We start from the raw sequence: 18,438 nt of genomic DNA on the forward strand, positions 1-18,438 counted from the left end.
TGAGGATTTTTGCATCTGTGTTCATGAGGGATATGTTGCTTTAGGTGCTGTAGAGTCAGTTCTGACTCATAGCGACCCTATGCACAACAGAACGAAACACTGCGCAGTCTTGTGCCATCCTTACAATCGTTGTTATGCTTGAGCTCATTGTTGTAGCCACTGTGTCAATCCACCTCGTTGAGGGTCTTGCTCTTTTCGCTGACCCTGTACTCTGTCACTCATGATGTCCTTCCCCAGGGACTGATCTCTCCTGACAGCATGTTCAAAGTATGTAAGAAGCAGACTCGCCATCCTTGCTTCTAAGGAGCATTGTGGTTGTACTTCTTCTGAGACAGATTTGTTTGTTCTTTTGGCAGTCCACAGTATATTCAATATTCTTTGACAACACCACAATTCAAAGGCGTCAACTCTTCTTCGGTCTTCGCTTTTCGTTACCCAAATTGTTGAGCTGAGGGGTGTGGGAACCATGGTCTCCATGAACATCTAGCTCAACTGGCATAACATAGTTTATAAAGAAAAATATTCTACACTTTATTTTGGTCAGCAACATCTGGGGCGTTAAAAGCTTGTGAGCGGCCATCTAAGATACTCCACTGGTCTCAAACACTCCAGAGCAAAGGAGAAAGAAGAAAACCAAAGACACAAGGGAAAGATTAATCTAAAGGACTAATGGAGCACAACTACTACAGCCTTCACAAGACTGAGTCCAGTACAACTAGATGGTGCCCACTTACCACCATTGACTGTTCAGACAGGATCACATTCAAGGGTCCTGGACAGATCTGGTGAAAAATGTAGAACAAAATTCTAACTCGCAAAATTTTTAAAAAGACCAGATTTACTGGTCTGACAGAGACTGAAGAAACATTGAGAGTTTGGCCCCCAGACACCCTTATATATCGGTAATGGAGTCACTCCTGAGGGTCAACCTTCAGCCAAAGATTAGACAGGCCTATAAAACAAAATGAGACTAAATGGGCACACCAGCCCAGGGACAAAGAAGAGAAGGTAGGAGGGGATAGAAAGCTAGAAATGATGAACCCAAGGTCAAGAAGGGGAGAGTGTTGGCATGTCGTGGGGTTGGCAACCAATGTTAAAAAACAATATGGGAATTAATTGTTTAATGGGAAAGTTGTTTGTTCTGTAATCTTCATCTAAAGTGCAATAAAAATTTTTTTTTTAATTCATGAAAATGTTTATACACAAAAAAGAAACAATCTTTGACATTTACAAGGAAGGGGAAGGGTGGTGATGGAAAAACATTAAATGGACAATAAATAAGTGGTAACTTTTCTGAAGGGTGAGACAGTACACAATACTAGGGAAGTCACACAACTTGTTCAAGGCAAGGTCATGGAAGCTCCATAGACACATCCAAACTTCCGGAGGGACCGAATTTCTGGAGAGAGGGCTGTGGTGACCATGGTCTCAGGGAACATCCAGCTCAGTTGGCATAAAGTAGTTTATAAAGGAAATGTTCTACATTCTACTTTGGTCAGTAGCACCTGGTATCTTAAAAGCTTGCGAGCAGCCATCTAAGATACTGCACTGGTCTCAATCCATCTGGAGAAAGGGGCAATGAAGAAAACCAAAGACACAAGGGAAAGATTAGCCCAAAAGTCTAATGGACCAAAGAACTACGTCCTATACCAGAATGAGTATAGATGGTGACTGGCTACCACCACCGATTGTTCTGACAAGGATCACATTTAAGGGTTCCAGACAGAGCTGGGGGAAAATGGAGAACAAAATTCTGACTCACAAGCAAACGAACAAAAAAAACAGACTTACTGGACTGACAGAGACTGGAAAAAAACCCAAGAGTATGGCCCCAGGACATCCTTTCAATTCAGTAATGAAATCACTGCTGAGGTTCATCCTTCAGCCAGAGATTAGACAGGCCCATAAAATAAAATGAGACTAAATGGCCACATCAGCCCAAGGGCAAGGATGTGAAGGCAGGAGGGGACAGGAAAGCCGGTTACAGGAAACCCAAGTTCAAGAAAGTGAGAGTGTTGTCATGTTGTGGGGTTGGCAACCAATGTCTTAAAACAATATGTGTACTGATTGTTTAATGAGGAACTAATTTGTTCTGTAAACTTTCATCTAAAGCACAGTAAAAAAAAAAATCTATATATTACAAGCAGAAACTTGAACATATTATATGAATACAGCTGGATGCATTTTTATAAACTGCCTATATCCATGTTACCTGCATTCAGATCATTAAGTAGAAAAATACGGCACCTCAAAAGCCCCTTTCATGCCTCTTTTTAGTTACAAGCCCTGTGGTGAATCTATCCCATACCTCAGGCAGCATAGAGACTGTTTTTAATCTTTATATAAAATAAATGACATCCTACAACTTATAGCCTTCTTTGTTCGGTTTATTTTTCTCAATTTTATATTTGTGAGACTTATGCCCATTTTTGTATAGACGTAGATTTTTCATTTCCATTGCTGAGTAGTATTGACTTTTAGGGGGATGCCAAAAATTTATCCATTCTACAGTTAATGGGTGTTTTGAGAGTTTCAGGTACAATATAGCAATATTTCTGTCTTCTTCTTTTATCTCTATCAAATGCACAGCAACTCAAATATGATAGCATGATAATGAAGCACTGAATTTTGTGCAGTGTATTAGTTTTCTCTTGCTGCAGTAACAAGTTACCACAGATTTAGTGGTTTAATACAACCCAAATTATAATCTTATAGTTCAGAAGGTCAGAAATTTTTTTGATTATGCAAAAAATGAATGTTTATTGCAGATAAATAGAAATCGTAGATAAGCAAAAAGATGATACAAATTATTCATAATCTCACCATCGAGAAGTGTAACCAGTTTTAGCATTTTTGGAGCACAGCCTTCTAGCTATTTTTAGTGATTTTATATATATATATATACATATATACATATATATAAATATATTTGCATTATCTATCTGATATATAACATAAATATTTATAATTTATTTTCACAAATCAGTTTATAATTTATATTAATTAAATTTAAATTTTTAATTTTTATATATGTGAATAAAACCAAAAAAACCTGCTGCTGCTGAGTCACAGTAGACTCATAGTGACTCAGAAGAAGATCAGAAATTCGACTTGAGTCTCACTGGGCTAAAATCAAGGTTTTGATGGCATTCATTCTTTTCTGGAAAAATTGTGTCCTTAAAGTTTTCAGATTCAAGAGGCCGTGGGTATTTTTGAATCATGAACACCTTCTGCAATCTTCAAAGACAGCAATGGCTGGTCAAGTTCCTCTCACAATGCCATCTATCTGGTTTTCTGACTTCTGTTGAAAAAGTGCCTTTGATTTTAAGAATTTATGTGATTAGGTTGTTTCCACCTGGATAATCCAGGATAATTTTCCATATTAAGGTCCTTAACCTTAATAACATCAGCAAAGTCCCTTTTGTCCATGTAAGGTAGTATATTCATGGTTCTGCAAATTAGGACTTACACAACTTTGGCACCATTCTGACTACCATATGTAAGACTGAAGATGTTCATGTTTCTAGGAAAAGTACTCTGCCAATGCAAATCCCCAATAATGTCAACAAATACATAATTAAATTTTATTTGGCTTTGGATGGAAGAGACACTCAAGTCTAAACTGAGAAAAGCCTAACATGCGGGGATATAAGTAGAATAAATGGGGCTTCTTGCAGCGGATGAGGTCAGTTCATTTGCTACACAACATGCGTGTATATGGTACATTTCAACTGCCTGAACATGAGCCAGTGTATTTTACAGTCATGTAAACATTTTTTTCTACAAAATGTATGCATATCCACTCAATCACACAAATGCTTTGTCTCTCTATATTCCACAAACCCATTAGTTATTTGTCCATGTGGAAAATACAGTTTCTGATCATGTGAACTACATATGTGCATAGGTCCATAACTACCACAGAACTTATTATAATCCATTACCTTTGGAATAAATTAGAAGTCAATCCATTACAAATATAGAGATAATAGATTAAGCTCAAAAACCAAAACCAAACCCACTGCCATCAAGTCGATTCTGACTCATAACGACCTTATAGGACAGAGTAGAACTGCCCCATAGAGTTTCCAAGGAGCGCCTGGAGGATTCGAACTGCCAGCCTCTTGGTTAGCAGCCGTAGCACTTAACCACTACGCCACCAGGGTTTCCAGGTTAAGCTCAGATTAATGATAAAGAAATAACAAAAGTTTTGTGGGACCAGGAAAAGATGTGGATATTGTCTATTAATATATTAAATAAATACTTACTTTATTTCTATTCTAGGCCACACACTAAACAAGACATAAGAGATACAGCCACTGTCCACAAGGATCACACAGTGTAATGAAGAAAAACATAACAAAGCCTTAGAGAAATAAATCTCAAATTACAACTAAGGTGAGTTCTATGATAGATAGGGAAATGGTATTAAGAAAACATCTAACGGGAAAGTGGACTAGGCTGGAGAAATCTAAGTAAAGGTAATCTCATGACTGGAGCAGGAAAATATAACACTACACCAGGAATAGAGAAATAATGTCATGATCATAAGTGAGTTGAATATCCAGAAGGCATGAAGCATTGTTCGAATTCAAAAGTGTCCCCATAAGGAGTCTTAAAAAAAACCAACAAACGAAAACAAAAATCATACAAACCCATTGCAGCTGAGTAGATTCTGACTCATAGCAACCCTATAAGACTGAGTAGAACTGCCCCATAGGGTTTCTAAGGAGCCACCAGTAGATTCAAACTGCCAACCTTTTGATTAGCAGATATAGCTCTTAACCACTGCACCACATGGTTAAGTCCTCAACGACTAATTGAAAGGCCGAATGTTTAAACTCACCCAGAGGCCTCCAAAGGAAGGCCAGAGATCAGGTTCTGAAAGGCCACAGCCTTGAAAACTCTATGGACTCAGTTGTACTCTCCACACATGGAGTCATCAAGAGTCAGAACTAACTGGAAAATAATTGTTTTTTTGTTTTTCAATTAACATGATAAATACAAGGTTAACATATATCTGCCCAATTATAAATGGAACTACTGGTTTTTTCCACTCCATCTACTGATAGACAGTGCCCATTAATAGCAATTTAAAGAGTTTTCATGGTAATTCTTACTTTAAATATCCAATATTATTTTCAGACTATACAACCAGATTGTTCAGACGATTCTGCCAGTAATTGAAAGATCATGATATATGTGACATTAACCCTCCTAATTTGAAGGGCAATGCCTACTCTTTAACAGTTTCTTTAATGCCATCTTCATATCCTTATTTCTCAGACTGTAGATGACGGGATTCGTGGTGGGTGGCACCATAGTACAGAATACTGACACCAGCAAATCCAAGGGTGATGGAGATTCGGGTAATGGTCGTAAATAGGCAAAAACACCAGAAAAGAGAAAGAGAGTCACAACAGTGAGGTGAGGCAAGCATGTGGAGAAAGCTCTACACCTGCCTTCTCTGGATGGGATTCTCAGAATAGTGGAGAAGATGTGAATGTAAGAGATATCAATAAACACAAAACAGCCAAAATCTAACATCAGGCTGAGCCCAATGACTACTAACTCCACAGTATTATAAGAACAGGCGAAGGAGAGCAGTTGTGGAACATCACAGAAGAACTGATGAACTTCAGGAGACCCACACACAGGTATGGAGAAGGTAGAAGCTGCATGCAGAATTGCAGTGAGAACGCCACTGACCCATGAGGAAGCTGCCATCTGCACACAGGCTCCATGGCTCATGGGGACTTCATACCTCAGTGGGTGGCAGATGGCAACGTAGCAGTCATAGGATATCACTGTGAGTACAGATACTTCTGTAGTGGCTGAGAGGATGAAGAAAAATACCTGTGAAACACAACTAAGGAATGAGATGATGTTGTGATTAGCCAGAGAGTTTGCGATGGATTTGGGAACAGTGATGGAAATGAGGCAGAGATCCAGAAAGGACAAGTTCTTCAGGAAGAAATACATAGGGGTGTGGAGCCGATGATCCTTGCTTGTGAGGGTGATGATGAGAACATTCCCCAGTACAGCTGCCAGGTAAATCAGCAAAAACAACACAGCGTGTAAGATCTGGATCTCCCGAACATCCGAAAACCCCGTGAGGAAGAAGATGGTCACAGAGGTGAAGTTGTTCATTTCTCTGGGTGTTTAATCAATGACTCTAAAAAAATAAAATGAACAACTTGTGATTTAGTCAAGGGAGTTTACTCTTCTACTTTCTCAGGTTCACTTTCTCCCAATCACATGTGCAGGTATTCCATGCCATACAAGAGTAACAACACCAAGTCTTCAGGAGGTAATTTAACACAAATAATCCCATTAACTGAATGACTGAAAATGGTTATCAATCAAGTCCAAATCATCCACTGTGTCATTTTATGTTGATTAAGGCCCATATTCCACGTCTGACTCAAATAGAATTTCATATACCTTATATTGAAATATGTAGTGGGAAAAAACACAAATTTTGGACCCTGAGTACAAATTTCAGATTAGTTGTTTACAAGCTTTGTAATCTTGGGTACATTTATGAGTATCATTTTATTCAACCTACAGTGTGAGCTTATCATTGGGTAATTATTTAAATTCAATTAAATAATGCATATACAAATTATCACCATAATTATTGGATAAGAAGACACTTAACTAATACCATTTCCTCTACTCATTCCCTCTCCCTTCTTTGTGCCAGTGTCAGGAAAAATTGTGAAAACTTCTGAAATAGGGAAAAAACTGAGTTTCCTATCTAGGACAGTGGATTATCTTTGTATTTTATTGTCTTTGAGCTATCCTACAATTGGGAAAGTTGTATAAAACTGTTAATAATGCAAATTATTGTCCTTAGAAATACAAATTAGTTTTGTTTTAGTGGAGAGTAATTGATATTTTCTCTGTAGATAGACCTGTTTTGCATCTACTTGTTATTTTTTTCAACCTTGCTTGTTTGACCTTTTATTCATGAAATTTTCATTTTGATGCTGAATCAGTTGAATATCTAATTCTGTCAATCATTAATGAATTAAGTAAAATATTTGGCATGTACTTGTTTTATATATGTATGTCAATTATATTTTATGTTCTTTGAAAAAAGTTGTCTTTATGATCTGAGATAGCAACCACTGACACTTAGAGTCAAACCTTATGAAAAGATTTGAGATATCTTAGATCGAAACATTTGGGCAATTTATTAGGGACATGGACAACAGAAAACTACCCTCTATTCTCTATCATTTTATGTTTTATCAAAACCTGTCCCCAAATTTACTGATCACTTCAAAGTAGAACTGAAGTATTTGAATTGTGCAGAAAAAGTACTCACATTCATTTCACATGTCTTAGAAGTGTTTGTCTTCTAGGCCGATTCCACAATATTCCTGCTGCTGGCTTCTGCGAGCTTGTTCAGTGAATCAGGTGTTTTCAGCCAAATCTCCTGCTTAATTACCCAGGACAATAGAATTTCTTGGAGTCATTTATTAACTCTCGTTATTCATTGCTGCTTGGTCAGTTTTCCTTTTCACCTTGCTATTCTCCTAGCACATTCTTCCCAGCTGTCCTTAGCTCTCACCACTCTTCCCATTCTCTCCTTCCTCAGTGGGTTACTCCATCATCTCCGAGGCTAAGAATAGTAAAGATTTCCTTTGTTTCTCCACCAATATACACTCTTTTTCTCTTATTTTTGTCTTCCTTTCCACTTGTCTTAGAAGAAGAGCTGTTCCTTCCTTTATACATTCATAGTGCTGTGCTGTACAATGGAATCTACACTGATGTCTTAGTATAACTGTTTAATTGATACATTCATAAGTGACATTCAGGGGAGGTAACCTGTGCAGAATCCCACTACGAGGCCATGCCAAGTATATCCATAATTTTGCCCAGTATTTTGGATTCTTAGTCTAATCTATTCAATGAATGCACGTTTGTTTTCTCAAACTATACAACTGATGGGGCCCTGGTGGTGCAGAGATTAAGCGTTTGGCTGACAACCACAAGGTAGGCAGTGTGAATCTACCAGCCACTCCTTGGAAACCCTATGGAGCAATTCTACGCTGTCCTATAGGGTCACTATAGTGGGAACTGACTTAATGGCAAATGGTTTGTTTGTTTTTAATACCATTGATATGGAAGTTAAGCCTTTTGTCTTGATCATGATATAATTTATCCACCCGAGGGTTTGCTATCTCACTTTTTCCTTTCCCTCCTGCATTTTGAATACCATTATGCAAATAAATACTCAAAAGCTCAGCAAAAATGTTGATGTTATTTGTAAGGGGCACTATGAGTTAGAATCGCCTCGACAACAACAGGTTTGGTTTTGGTTTTAGAACCTATAGAAGCAGTAGTCAAGGAATCAAACGACATATTGCATTAGGCAAATTTGAAGAAAAAGATCTCTTTAAAGTGTTAAAAGAAAAAGCAAAGATGCCACTTTGAGGACTAAGGTGAGCCTGACCCAAGCCATGGCATTTTTCAATCTCCTCATATGCATACAACAGCTGGACGAGGAATAAGGAAGACCTAAGAAGAACCGATGCATTTGAATCATGGTGTTGGTGAGGAATACTGAATATATCATGGACTGCCAGAAGAAAGAACAAATCCATGTTGGAAGAAGTACAGCCAGAATGTCCTTAGAAGCAAGGTTGGCGAGACTTCATCTCATGTACTTTGGACATGTTATCAGGAGGAACGAGTCCCTAGAGAAGGACATCATGTTTGGTAAAGTAGAGGGTCAGCAAAAAAGTGGAAATCTCAGCAAGATGAATTAACGCAGTGACTGCAATAATGGGCTCAAGTATAACAATTCTGAGGGTGTTGCAGGACTGTGCAGTGTTTCATTCTGTTGTACATAGGGTGGTTATGAGTCAGAACCAACTTGATGGCACCTAACAACAACAATAACAACAATTTCTTCTATGGAAGAAATACTGGAAGTAGGTATTCTACTAGATAGCATTATAAAAAAAATTTTTTTTTTTATACACTGTCACAAAATAACAAATGCAGTGCAATGAAGTGTGTGACGTGGAATATATTGTCTTTTGAAAATAAGTGGCATCTAACCCTTCAAAGTCAATTCTGCATAACGCTGTTCCCCCCAAATAATTTCTCCCACCATATACTTCATACTTCCTGAAAACTGTTTCATATCTGTTACCTCCTTCTAATTCACCTGTTTCCTCCATAAACCCACTGATAACTTATGTCGTAAAAGCAGTCAAGTAGCCAACAAACAAAAAACAAAATGAAGTCTGTAAATGACCTTCTGTTTTCCAAAATCAATGTGATCCCTTCATACATTCATTTTGTCTATGCACTTACCTCAGGATTTACAACAAATAACTTTATACTTCTTACCAAGATTGTCTCTCCTCAGCGCCCAGTTCCCTAGACCAGTGACCCCGGCTCCACAAGAGCAGCATCACTTAGGAACTTGTTATAAAGGCAAATTTTCTTGACTCAATGCACCCTAGACGTGCTGAATCAGAAACTCTGGGATGGGGTCCAGTGAGATGTGCTTTAATTGCATTGAGTAATTAAAACATTAATTCAAATCAGTATTTTTTAGATAAGATGAAACAAAATAAAGATAAAAGACAAGTACGAATGATTTTGATGTTCCCTAGAATTTGAGAGCCAGTGCCTTAAGCGTATTTGGATCGCATCTAGCCATTAATAAAATGTCTTTGTCTTTTTCACTGTCCAATTTTCATGTTGCTTGTCCCCTCTCCAGAAAAAAACAGTCTTTTACTTTTCTTTGGCTCTGTCTCTAAAGTCTCCTTTGGCTGTATCATCACTCAGCCAAAATTAGTTCTCAGCAACCATCTCTACTTGTCTTTGGAGATCCAGTTGTTTGTCTCAAAATTATAATTGTCAAAGAGGAAAATTAGAAACAGACATCTTCCTTTGATTTTATAATTTTTTCCTACCCAGAAAACCAAATATTAACCATAAAAATTCCTGACCCCAAATTAATCTTGCCGGGTGCTTCTGTCATCCCCAATTTTTTTTTTTCCCTGTTCAAAACCAGTTTTATTTAATTTAAATTTCAAAAGGTGTAATGGTTGCAGGTGGGTGGAGGGACAGAGACTACCTTGTGACCTGATATCAGTTGATTGCAGTAAAAGGGGGGAGGGCAATTTACAATCTATCATGTTAGGATTAGACAATGGTTCATCTTCTATTTGTCTCCCTCCTCTTCTACTTATAAGCTTCATTGTAACTAGCCTACGCCTCACTATTTGCTTTTTTTTTTCCAGAATCACAGTGGTTTTCCTATATGCATATAGAGTAACTACTCAGAATAAACCTTATGTTTTAATTTTGTTAAGTTTTGATTATTTTTAACAATGCTCTGAATTTACATTTTAATTGCTTAACAAGTAATACATGCTTTCCTAAAGAAAAATTATAATAAACATGTAAGATGCTGTCTATTGGGACAAATGAGGGTGTACAATATATGCTTCAGGAGAGATGAGGTAATTAAGGTATATTTCATATAAAAAATATGGGAAATAAAATAATTAACACTTGAAAAATAGGAAATATTTGGGAATGAAAAAGTGGAGAGAATATCTTTTAATCCAGGCAACATGGTGTGAACAAAGCAGAACCTCGGCAGCCTGAAAGGTGTGTAGGTAGAACACTCTGTAGGACAAGGGTCCCTAAATTGGTCTAGGATAAGAGGGAGAGGAGAGTTGAGGGGATGGATAATAGGTTCATATCTAAAAACAGAATAATAAAGGTAGAATATTCTAGAAGGTAACTGCTCCTCATATTTAGTAACCTTTGCAAGGAAGATATTTTTAAGGTAGAGAGACAAGTCAGGGTAGTATCCTGATAGTATAGGTATGAGTTATTAAAAGATGGCCTGGAATAAGTAGTCACAATAAGACTGAAAGGGAAAGAAAAGACACAAAATAACTTAAACAAGATAAAGGGAATGAATGAAAAGTTTCAACATGTTATCGATTGAATGCAAGTGAAATGAAGGTTAAAATAAAATTTTAGATATAGAGGTGTGGCTGTAAATTTTTCCATCTTGGCTACAAAATTGGGAGGGAGCGAGAATATGCTGCTCTGTGCTGGCCTTGCTTCCCTGCCCCTTTCCCACAGTGAAACACTTCGTCCTAGCCTACCTGTGCCCTGTGCCCCAGCCTTACAGCAAACCCTTCTGCTTATTAGAGCACAAGAGGTGACAGCAAGACAGCACTGAGCAACAATCTATGTATTGGTGCCACAACCATACTCTCACTGGCAGCCAAATGCAGGAGGTGGTCTTGTTGCACGAGAGTGTTCTTACCTCAGGGAAGATGGACAACCCATTTTACTTCTCATTTTTCTTTAATTATGAAATAAAACACTCTAACAAGGAAAAATCTCCACTGGTTTTAAGAACGTTCTTGCCTCACTCATCGGCTGTCAGCTCCCTGCAGCCCACTTGCCTGTGGAAGATCTCTCGCTGTGGGGAACTGCCCCTTGCGTTTGTCTGCAAATGCAAGGTGAGGGGGTGACACCAATAAATAGATTGTTGTTCAATGCCATCTTGTGGTCATATCTTTTTTTTTTGATCATGAATTCCCTGGAACTCAACACAGACCCCAATCTGTATGTTTTGAAACAATGGCCAAATACTTAACTGTCTTTGACCCAATTCAAGGAAGAGTTTACTAGTATACAGATTCAGATAAATCAGCTAGAGCAAATCATTATCAGAATAAAATTAAAGATTCTTATATTTTGAGAAGCCTCTTAAAATTTCTCTAGGCCCACAAATAATTTTGCATGTGAACGGTCCCCTTCCTGCTTTTTAAATAACCCAGAGTCTAGGTACCAGGGTCATGGTGAGGATGTGTCTTATAGTTGACTAGCATCCCACTCCCCAACTCTAATTCTTCAAAGTATAGCAGCCTATTGTTTTGTTTTCTTAAGAATAAGGGGATCTGAGAAAGCCCCTTATTTTTATTTTGGAACGCTGGTAGAAGTCAGGGATGATTCACAGTTTGAGAAACGCACTATTGGGAAACTGAGATCCTCACCACTCACCCTGCAATATTTAATCTCTCCATGCAGTGTTTAATATAACTTACATCTGTGCTCAAAGCAACCCATTACATGCCCGTTACACTGAAGGCTTGGACCTGTAAAGAGTTTAAGGGATTAGCCCCACTTCACACAACGGTGGAGCTGGAATTTGAACACAAGTGGCCTCACTCCAAACCCCTGGCTTCTAGTTGCTGTGCTAGAATGTTTGACACTACGTTGTGGACTCAGACACACTCGGCTGTATCCCAGTTTGTCGTCATAAAACAGCTTTTGCAAAAATGACTCATTAACCTTCCTCTTCAGCACGGTGCTTCTCTTTATTTAAAATAAACCTCATACCTTAATTCTTCCTATTGCTGAAAGGTGACTGAGTTTATTTCAACTCATAGCAAACACATGTGACAGAGTAGAACTCTCCCTGAGGATTTTTTAGGCTGTAATGGTTTTGGGAACAGATCGCCAGGTCTTTCTTCCACGGAGCCACTAGGGGGGCTCAAACCACCAATCTTTCCATTAGTAGCCCAGGGCTTAACCACTGGGCACAGGATACACAAAAGTTCAACAGCTGGTAAAGGGCTAGTTTTGTGGGGTCCCCTCCTATCTCTTCTCATGAACTTCTAGGGGATGATACTAACAGCTAATATTCAACACATTCTTACTTTGTCCACCTACTCATATCATTTTGGAGCCTCACAGCTGACCTGTTATCCACACTTTAAAAATGAGAAAATGTATACAAAAGTGAAGACATTTGATTAGGGTTGAAAAGGGATGTAGAAGGAAGAAACAGACAAGGACTGTCTGACCTTACCCAGGTTCCTCCAGTCAAAGCACATGATCTTAATACAGTCTTACCCGGGCAGAGTAGACTAAACCATGGATTTCTGGCCTATGCCTCCTCCCTATTTCAATGACTTCTCCTTGAGTTGAGTAAGAACATACCCTGGGAATAGAACCAAATTAACCACCACACTGTCCTCAGAAGGAAAGGGGCGTTACAGGAGTTAACTCATTTATCTCCAGAGCTGCAAGGAAATCTCAAAAGACACAGATTATTCTAGCTTTTTACCTGGGACCAGCATTCCTTAACATTGTGATAAGAACAAGTATAACACTTCATTCTTTCGATGTGAATATATTGGTCAGTAAACCTGAGCAAGCTTTAAAAGTGCACTAGCTGTTAGTCTTAATTTTTATGTGAGACATCTTTTCATACGTTTTTCCTATTTATATTGATTTTATTGCTTTCTTTAAACTTCCTGTGTGTTAGGAAATTTAGCTCCTGTCACTGCCATACTTCTTAAGTGTGGAAAAATTAGGTTTTTTATTTTATCTGTGCTGATATTTTGCCCACAGGTTTCATTTAATTGAGTCAAATAGGCTAGCCCTTTTCTTTAATGCTCTGGCTTTGGAAGGTTGCTTGAAAATGTGTTTCCTTTCCTTCTGTGATTTGGGTTGTAGTATATTAAAAAAAAAAAAAAAAACCAAGATACAATTTCCTATTTTTTAAGCACCACTTTTTTTTTTTTTTTTTTAACATCACTCAGTGGTATTTTAACTTATTTTTCAAAGGAGTGTTATATAATTCTTCTTAGGTGCTAATATAAGTGATTGAAATAATTTATTCTCCTATTTTGGATCTATTATAATTCACAGATATTAACAGTCTAATTATACACAAAACAAGTCATTTATTTATGTAACTTTTCTAACAGCCACTTATTGAATTACCTTATTGTATCAATATGCTATTTTTAGGTTTTCCAGATATACAATGATAATCATCTAAGAATAAAGATAATTTTGCCCTTCCAATTTTCGAAACGGGTATTTATTTTTTATATCTACCTTTACTGACAAACACAAAATAATATTGACTAACAAGTGTATTTTCCTTATTTCTGTCATTATAGGAAATATCTGTCATGCAAACTTAACAATAAACCTACTGCTAAATTATTAACAGCTAAATTATTATTAAGAATCGGTGTTGACTTTAGTGATGGCATAATTTTCTTTAATTAATGGTGAATGTATTAATAGATTTCTAATTACTAAAGCCTATTTAATCCCTGAAAATAACCAGTTTTTGTGCTGTATTTTTTAACCTGCTTTTGAATAATGGGTAATATTCCCTTAGTTATACACATTTCCTTGGTTTCCAGAAACATAATGGGCAGTTGTGTAGCTTTTTTTTTTCTTAGTATGTATTGTTAAAAATCAAAATGATCGACAGTGTCTTGTTAATATCTCCCAGTTTCTGTCCCTCAAAGTACTGATACATAACATGCATGGGTCATGAAAACACTATGCTCGCTGAAAAATGCCACTCACAGAAGGCCAAATAATTCCATTTTAATGAAATGTATATAATAGGCAAGTCCGTACAGATAAAAACCAGATTGTTGCCTACTAGGAGCAAGGAGGATGGAAAATGGGGAGTGACCGATTAATGGGCACAGGGTATTTTTTAGAAGTGATGAAAATGTTCCACAATGAGATAGTGGTGATGGTTACACAATTCTCTGAAAATGTTAAGACACTCTAAATTGTTCACTGTAAAGGGTAAATTGTGTAGTATGTGAATTATATCACAATAAAATACGCTATATTTTTTAAAAAAGGAGCAGCATCTACTATGTCTTACACATAATTTCAGACTGTTTTAATGCACAGATCAATGCAACTCTCTATATAATTAAGGGTATATCTGTAAAAATCCAGCTATATACAACCCCTCCTTTTTTTTAGTACAAAATTCTCTTTCAGGCATGTGTCCTAATTTGTTTAATCTGTGTCCTACTGATGAACAATTATTAGTGGTGGCGCAGTGGTTAAGAGCTTGACTGCTACCTGAAAGGTGGCAGTTTGAATCCACCAGCTGCTGCTTGGAAGCTCTGTGGGGCGGTTAGTTCTACTCTCTCCATTGTAGGGTCACTGTGAGTCAGAATCCTTGGCTGCATGGCAAGGGGTTTGTTTGGCAATCAACCAATGAACACTTACGTTGTTATTTCTACTGCCATTACTTTTTTCTTTTTTTTACAAACAACGTTGGAAAGAACATGTGTGCATAGATGTGTTACACAGTCCTGAGTTTGATTGTTGCTAAGTCCTGTCCAGTCAGTTTTGACTGATAGCGACCCTATGTTTACAAATAAGATAAACTACTTTAGTACCTATTACTGAGTTAAGAGACAAGAGTTGCTGAAAGGTGCAAATGGTTAAAATACTCAGCTGCTAACTGAAAGGTTGGAGGTTCGAATCCACCCAGAGTTGTCTTGAAAGAACGGCCTGAAGATCTGTTTCTGGAAAACACATTAAAGACTGTATGGAGCACAGTTCTTCCCTGACACACATGCGGTGTCCATGGGTTGGAATCAACCTCATGGCAATTAATTACTGGTAAAAGACAAGAACATTTCGAAGTGTGTTGATACATTGCCTCATCTAAACACATTTTCCATTTCCATTTGTCCATATGACATAAAGCTGTGCGACTAACTCTGCAGTCTCCTTCTATATAATCTTTTCTGATATAATCTGTACATTTCTGATTTGGTTTTTTTGCATGTCATTTCACTCTAATAAAAAAATAGCATGGGGTAATTTTTTATCTGATTATAATTTACTTGTTAGGTAAATATGTATTTTATCATTTCTTTAAACTTTTTTGCTAGATTAATAACTGTGATTAATATTGACTATTCATTTGGTTAAGGGTATTCACTATTAAAATTAAAAAATATATATATTAGGACACCTAAACTTCCAGTCATATCATCTCTTTATCATCAAGTTTCCCTGTTTAGTTGTTTGTAAATCAATAGTAATCTTACTTTAGTTATTCTAGTGGTGATTGTTAAATTTAATAAATATTTTGGGCTTTTGCATGAAAACCAACACACAGCTTTTATTTATCTCAGAAGACCCTAAAGATTCCACAAGAAAACTGCTGGAAGTAATAGAAGAATTTAGTGACTTTGCAGGGTACAAGATCAACATGTAAACATCAGTTGGGTTCCTCTATATTAACAAAGACTACCTGGAAAAAGAAATCAAAACAATACCATTTACGATAGCCCCCAAATCAATAAAATACCTAGGAATTAACCTAACCAGGGACATAAAAGACTTATACAATGAAAATTATAAAACACTACTGTAAGAGACTAAAAGAGGTTTACAAAAATAGAAAGATATCTCATGCTCATGTCATCTGCAAATAGAGGAAGCTTTACTTCTTTCCTTCCTATTTGAATATCTTTTATTTCTGTTGTCTTATTGCTCTGGCTAGGATTTCCACTACAATGATGAATAAGAGTGGTGATAATCGGCATCCTTGTCTCATTCCTGTTCTTAATGGTAAGCCTTTCAGTCTTTCTTGGATGAGTATAATATTGGCTCCTGGTTTTGAATATATGCCTTTAATTATGTTGAGAAATTTCTTTCTAGTCTCTATCTTACTGAGCATTTTATCAGGAAAGGTGCTGAATGTTATCAAAACCCATTTATCCATCATTTGATATAATCATATGGTTCTTTTCATTTGTTTTATTTTGTGGTGGCTTACATTGATTGGTTTTCTAGTGTTGAACCCAGGGCTTCTAGCCAGTTCAAAATGGTTCAGTCATGGCTGATGGAAACAAGGGCAGCATACACACTGCACAGCAATCAAATCTGTTGAGCATCAGATTTTGACCCAAGTGGGAAACAGGCAGCAGTTCTCCCACTCAAAGACGGTGGCTGATTGCACCACTTTGAATGTGTGTTGCAATGTGGTCAGCCATCATCTTTGAGTGGGGCACTGCTGCCTGTTTCCTACTCAGGTCAAAATCTGATGCACAAGAGACTTGGTTGCTATGCACCAGATATTCAGACCTTATTTCCATTGGTCATAACTGAACTGTTTCGAACTGGTTTAAAGCCCTGGTTGAACCACTCTTTTAATCCTGGTTTGAATCCCACTTGATCATGGTGTATGATTTTTTTTTTTTTGATATTTTACTGTTGACTACAGTTTTGTTGAAAATTTTTGCGTCTATGTTCCTAAGGGGTAATTAGTGTGTGTAATTTTCTTTTTTTGTGATATCTTTATCTTGTTTAGGTATCGGGGGTATGCTAGCTTCTTGTAATTTCATTTAAGTGAGGTCATGCAATAATTGTCCTTTTGTGATTGACTTATTTCACTCAGCATAATGTCTTCAAGGTTCATCCATGTCGTAGCATGTATCAGGACTTCATTTTTCTTTATGGCTGAGTAGTCTTCCATTATATGTATGTGCACACTTTGCTTATCCATTCGTCTGTTGAAGGTCATTTAGGTTGTTTCTATCACTAGGTTATTGTGAATAGTGCTGCAAGGAACTTTGGCATACGTATGTCTGTTCGTGTTGCTGTTTTTAAGCCCCTTGAGTATACATCTAGGAGTGGAATTTCTGGGACTTATGGTAGTTCTATTTTTTCATTTTTTGAAGAACCACCACATTGTTTCCACGATGGGGGTGCTAGTTTGCATTCCTACCAGCAATGGATGAGGGTTTCGATTTTCCCACATCCTCACAACATTTCTTACTTTCAATTTTTATTTTTTGTTTTTGCCATCCTAGTGAGAGCAAGGTGGTATCTTATTGTAGTTTTGATTTGATTCCTTCTGATGGCTAAAGAAGTTGAGCATGATTTCATGTGTTTTTTGGCCAATTGAATGTCCTCTTTGGTGGAATGTCAATCTTTTGCTCATTTTTCGACTGGGTTGTTTGTCTTTGTGTTGTTAAGTTGTGTATAAATTTTGGATATAGACCCTTATTGGATGTATGATTCCCAAAAATTTTCTCCCAAATTGCAGGTTGTCTTTCCACCTATTCGTAAAATCCTTTGATCAACAAAATTATTTCATTATATAAGGTACCTATTGTATCTATTGAGTCTTTTGCTGGTCCGTGCTTTTTTTTAATTATCTCAGATAATCCATCATTAAAAGCTAGGCCTGACTTTCAGGCTTCTATATTTTCTTTTAAGAATTTTATGGTTTTAGTTTTCACACTTAGGTCCTCGGTACATTTTGAATTTTTTTCTTTTTTTTAATGTGTGGTGTGAGGCATGGGTTCTGATTTATTCTTCTGCATGTGTAAATACAAGTTTCCCAATACCATTTGTAGAAAAGGGTCTTTCTTTCCCCATGGGATGGTCTTAGCACCTCTGTCAAAAATCTGTTGACCTTATATGTATGGGTTTATTTCTGGACTCTCAATTCTATTCTGCTGGTCTATGTTTATGTTATCATAGCAATACCAAAAAAAAACCCAATCAAACCCATTGCCATCGAGTCAATTCTGACCCATAGCAACCCCATAGGACAGAATAGAACTGTCCCATAGGGTT

The 18,438-nt window shown here is 37.1% G+C and overlaps 1 protein-coding gene across 1 annotated transcript; it reads right to left on the bottom strand.

Annotated features, from left to right (window-relative positions):
• Positions 1-5,217: 5,217 nt before the first annotated feature.
• On the bottom strand, positions 5,218-6,150 carry LOC126068640 (olfactory receptor 14A16-like). Its single transcript, XM_049871367.1, has one exon. The coding sequence runs from the start codon at positions 6,148-6,150 to the stop codon at positions 5,218-5,220; it is 933 nt and encodes a 310-aa protein (XP_049727324.1).
• Between the last annotated feature and the right edge of the window lie 12,288 nt (positions 6,151-18,438).

Source organism: Elephas maximus, chromosome 2, assembly GCF_024166365.1.
Source record: "Elephas maximus indicus isolate mEleMax1 chromosome 2, mEleMax1 primary haplotype, whole genome shotgun sequence".
NCBI lineage: Eukaryota > Metazoa > Chordata > Mammalia > Proboscidea > Elephantidae > Elephas > Elephas maximus.

What these genes read in the sequence shown, in the direction of transcription:
- LOC126068640 (XM_049871367.1), bottom strand. Translation starts at nt 6,150, where the DNA reads ATGAACAACTTCACCTCTGTGACCATCTTCTTCCTCACGGGGTTTTCG.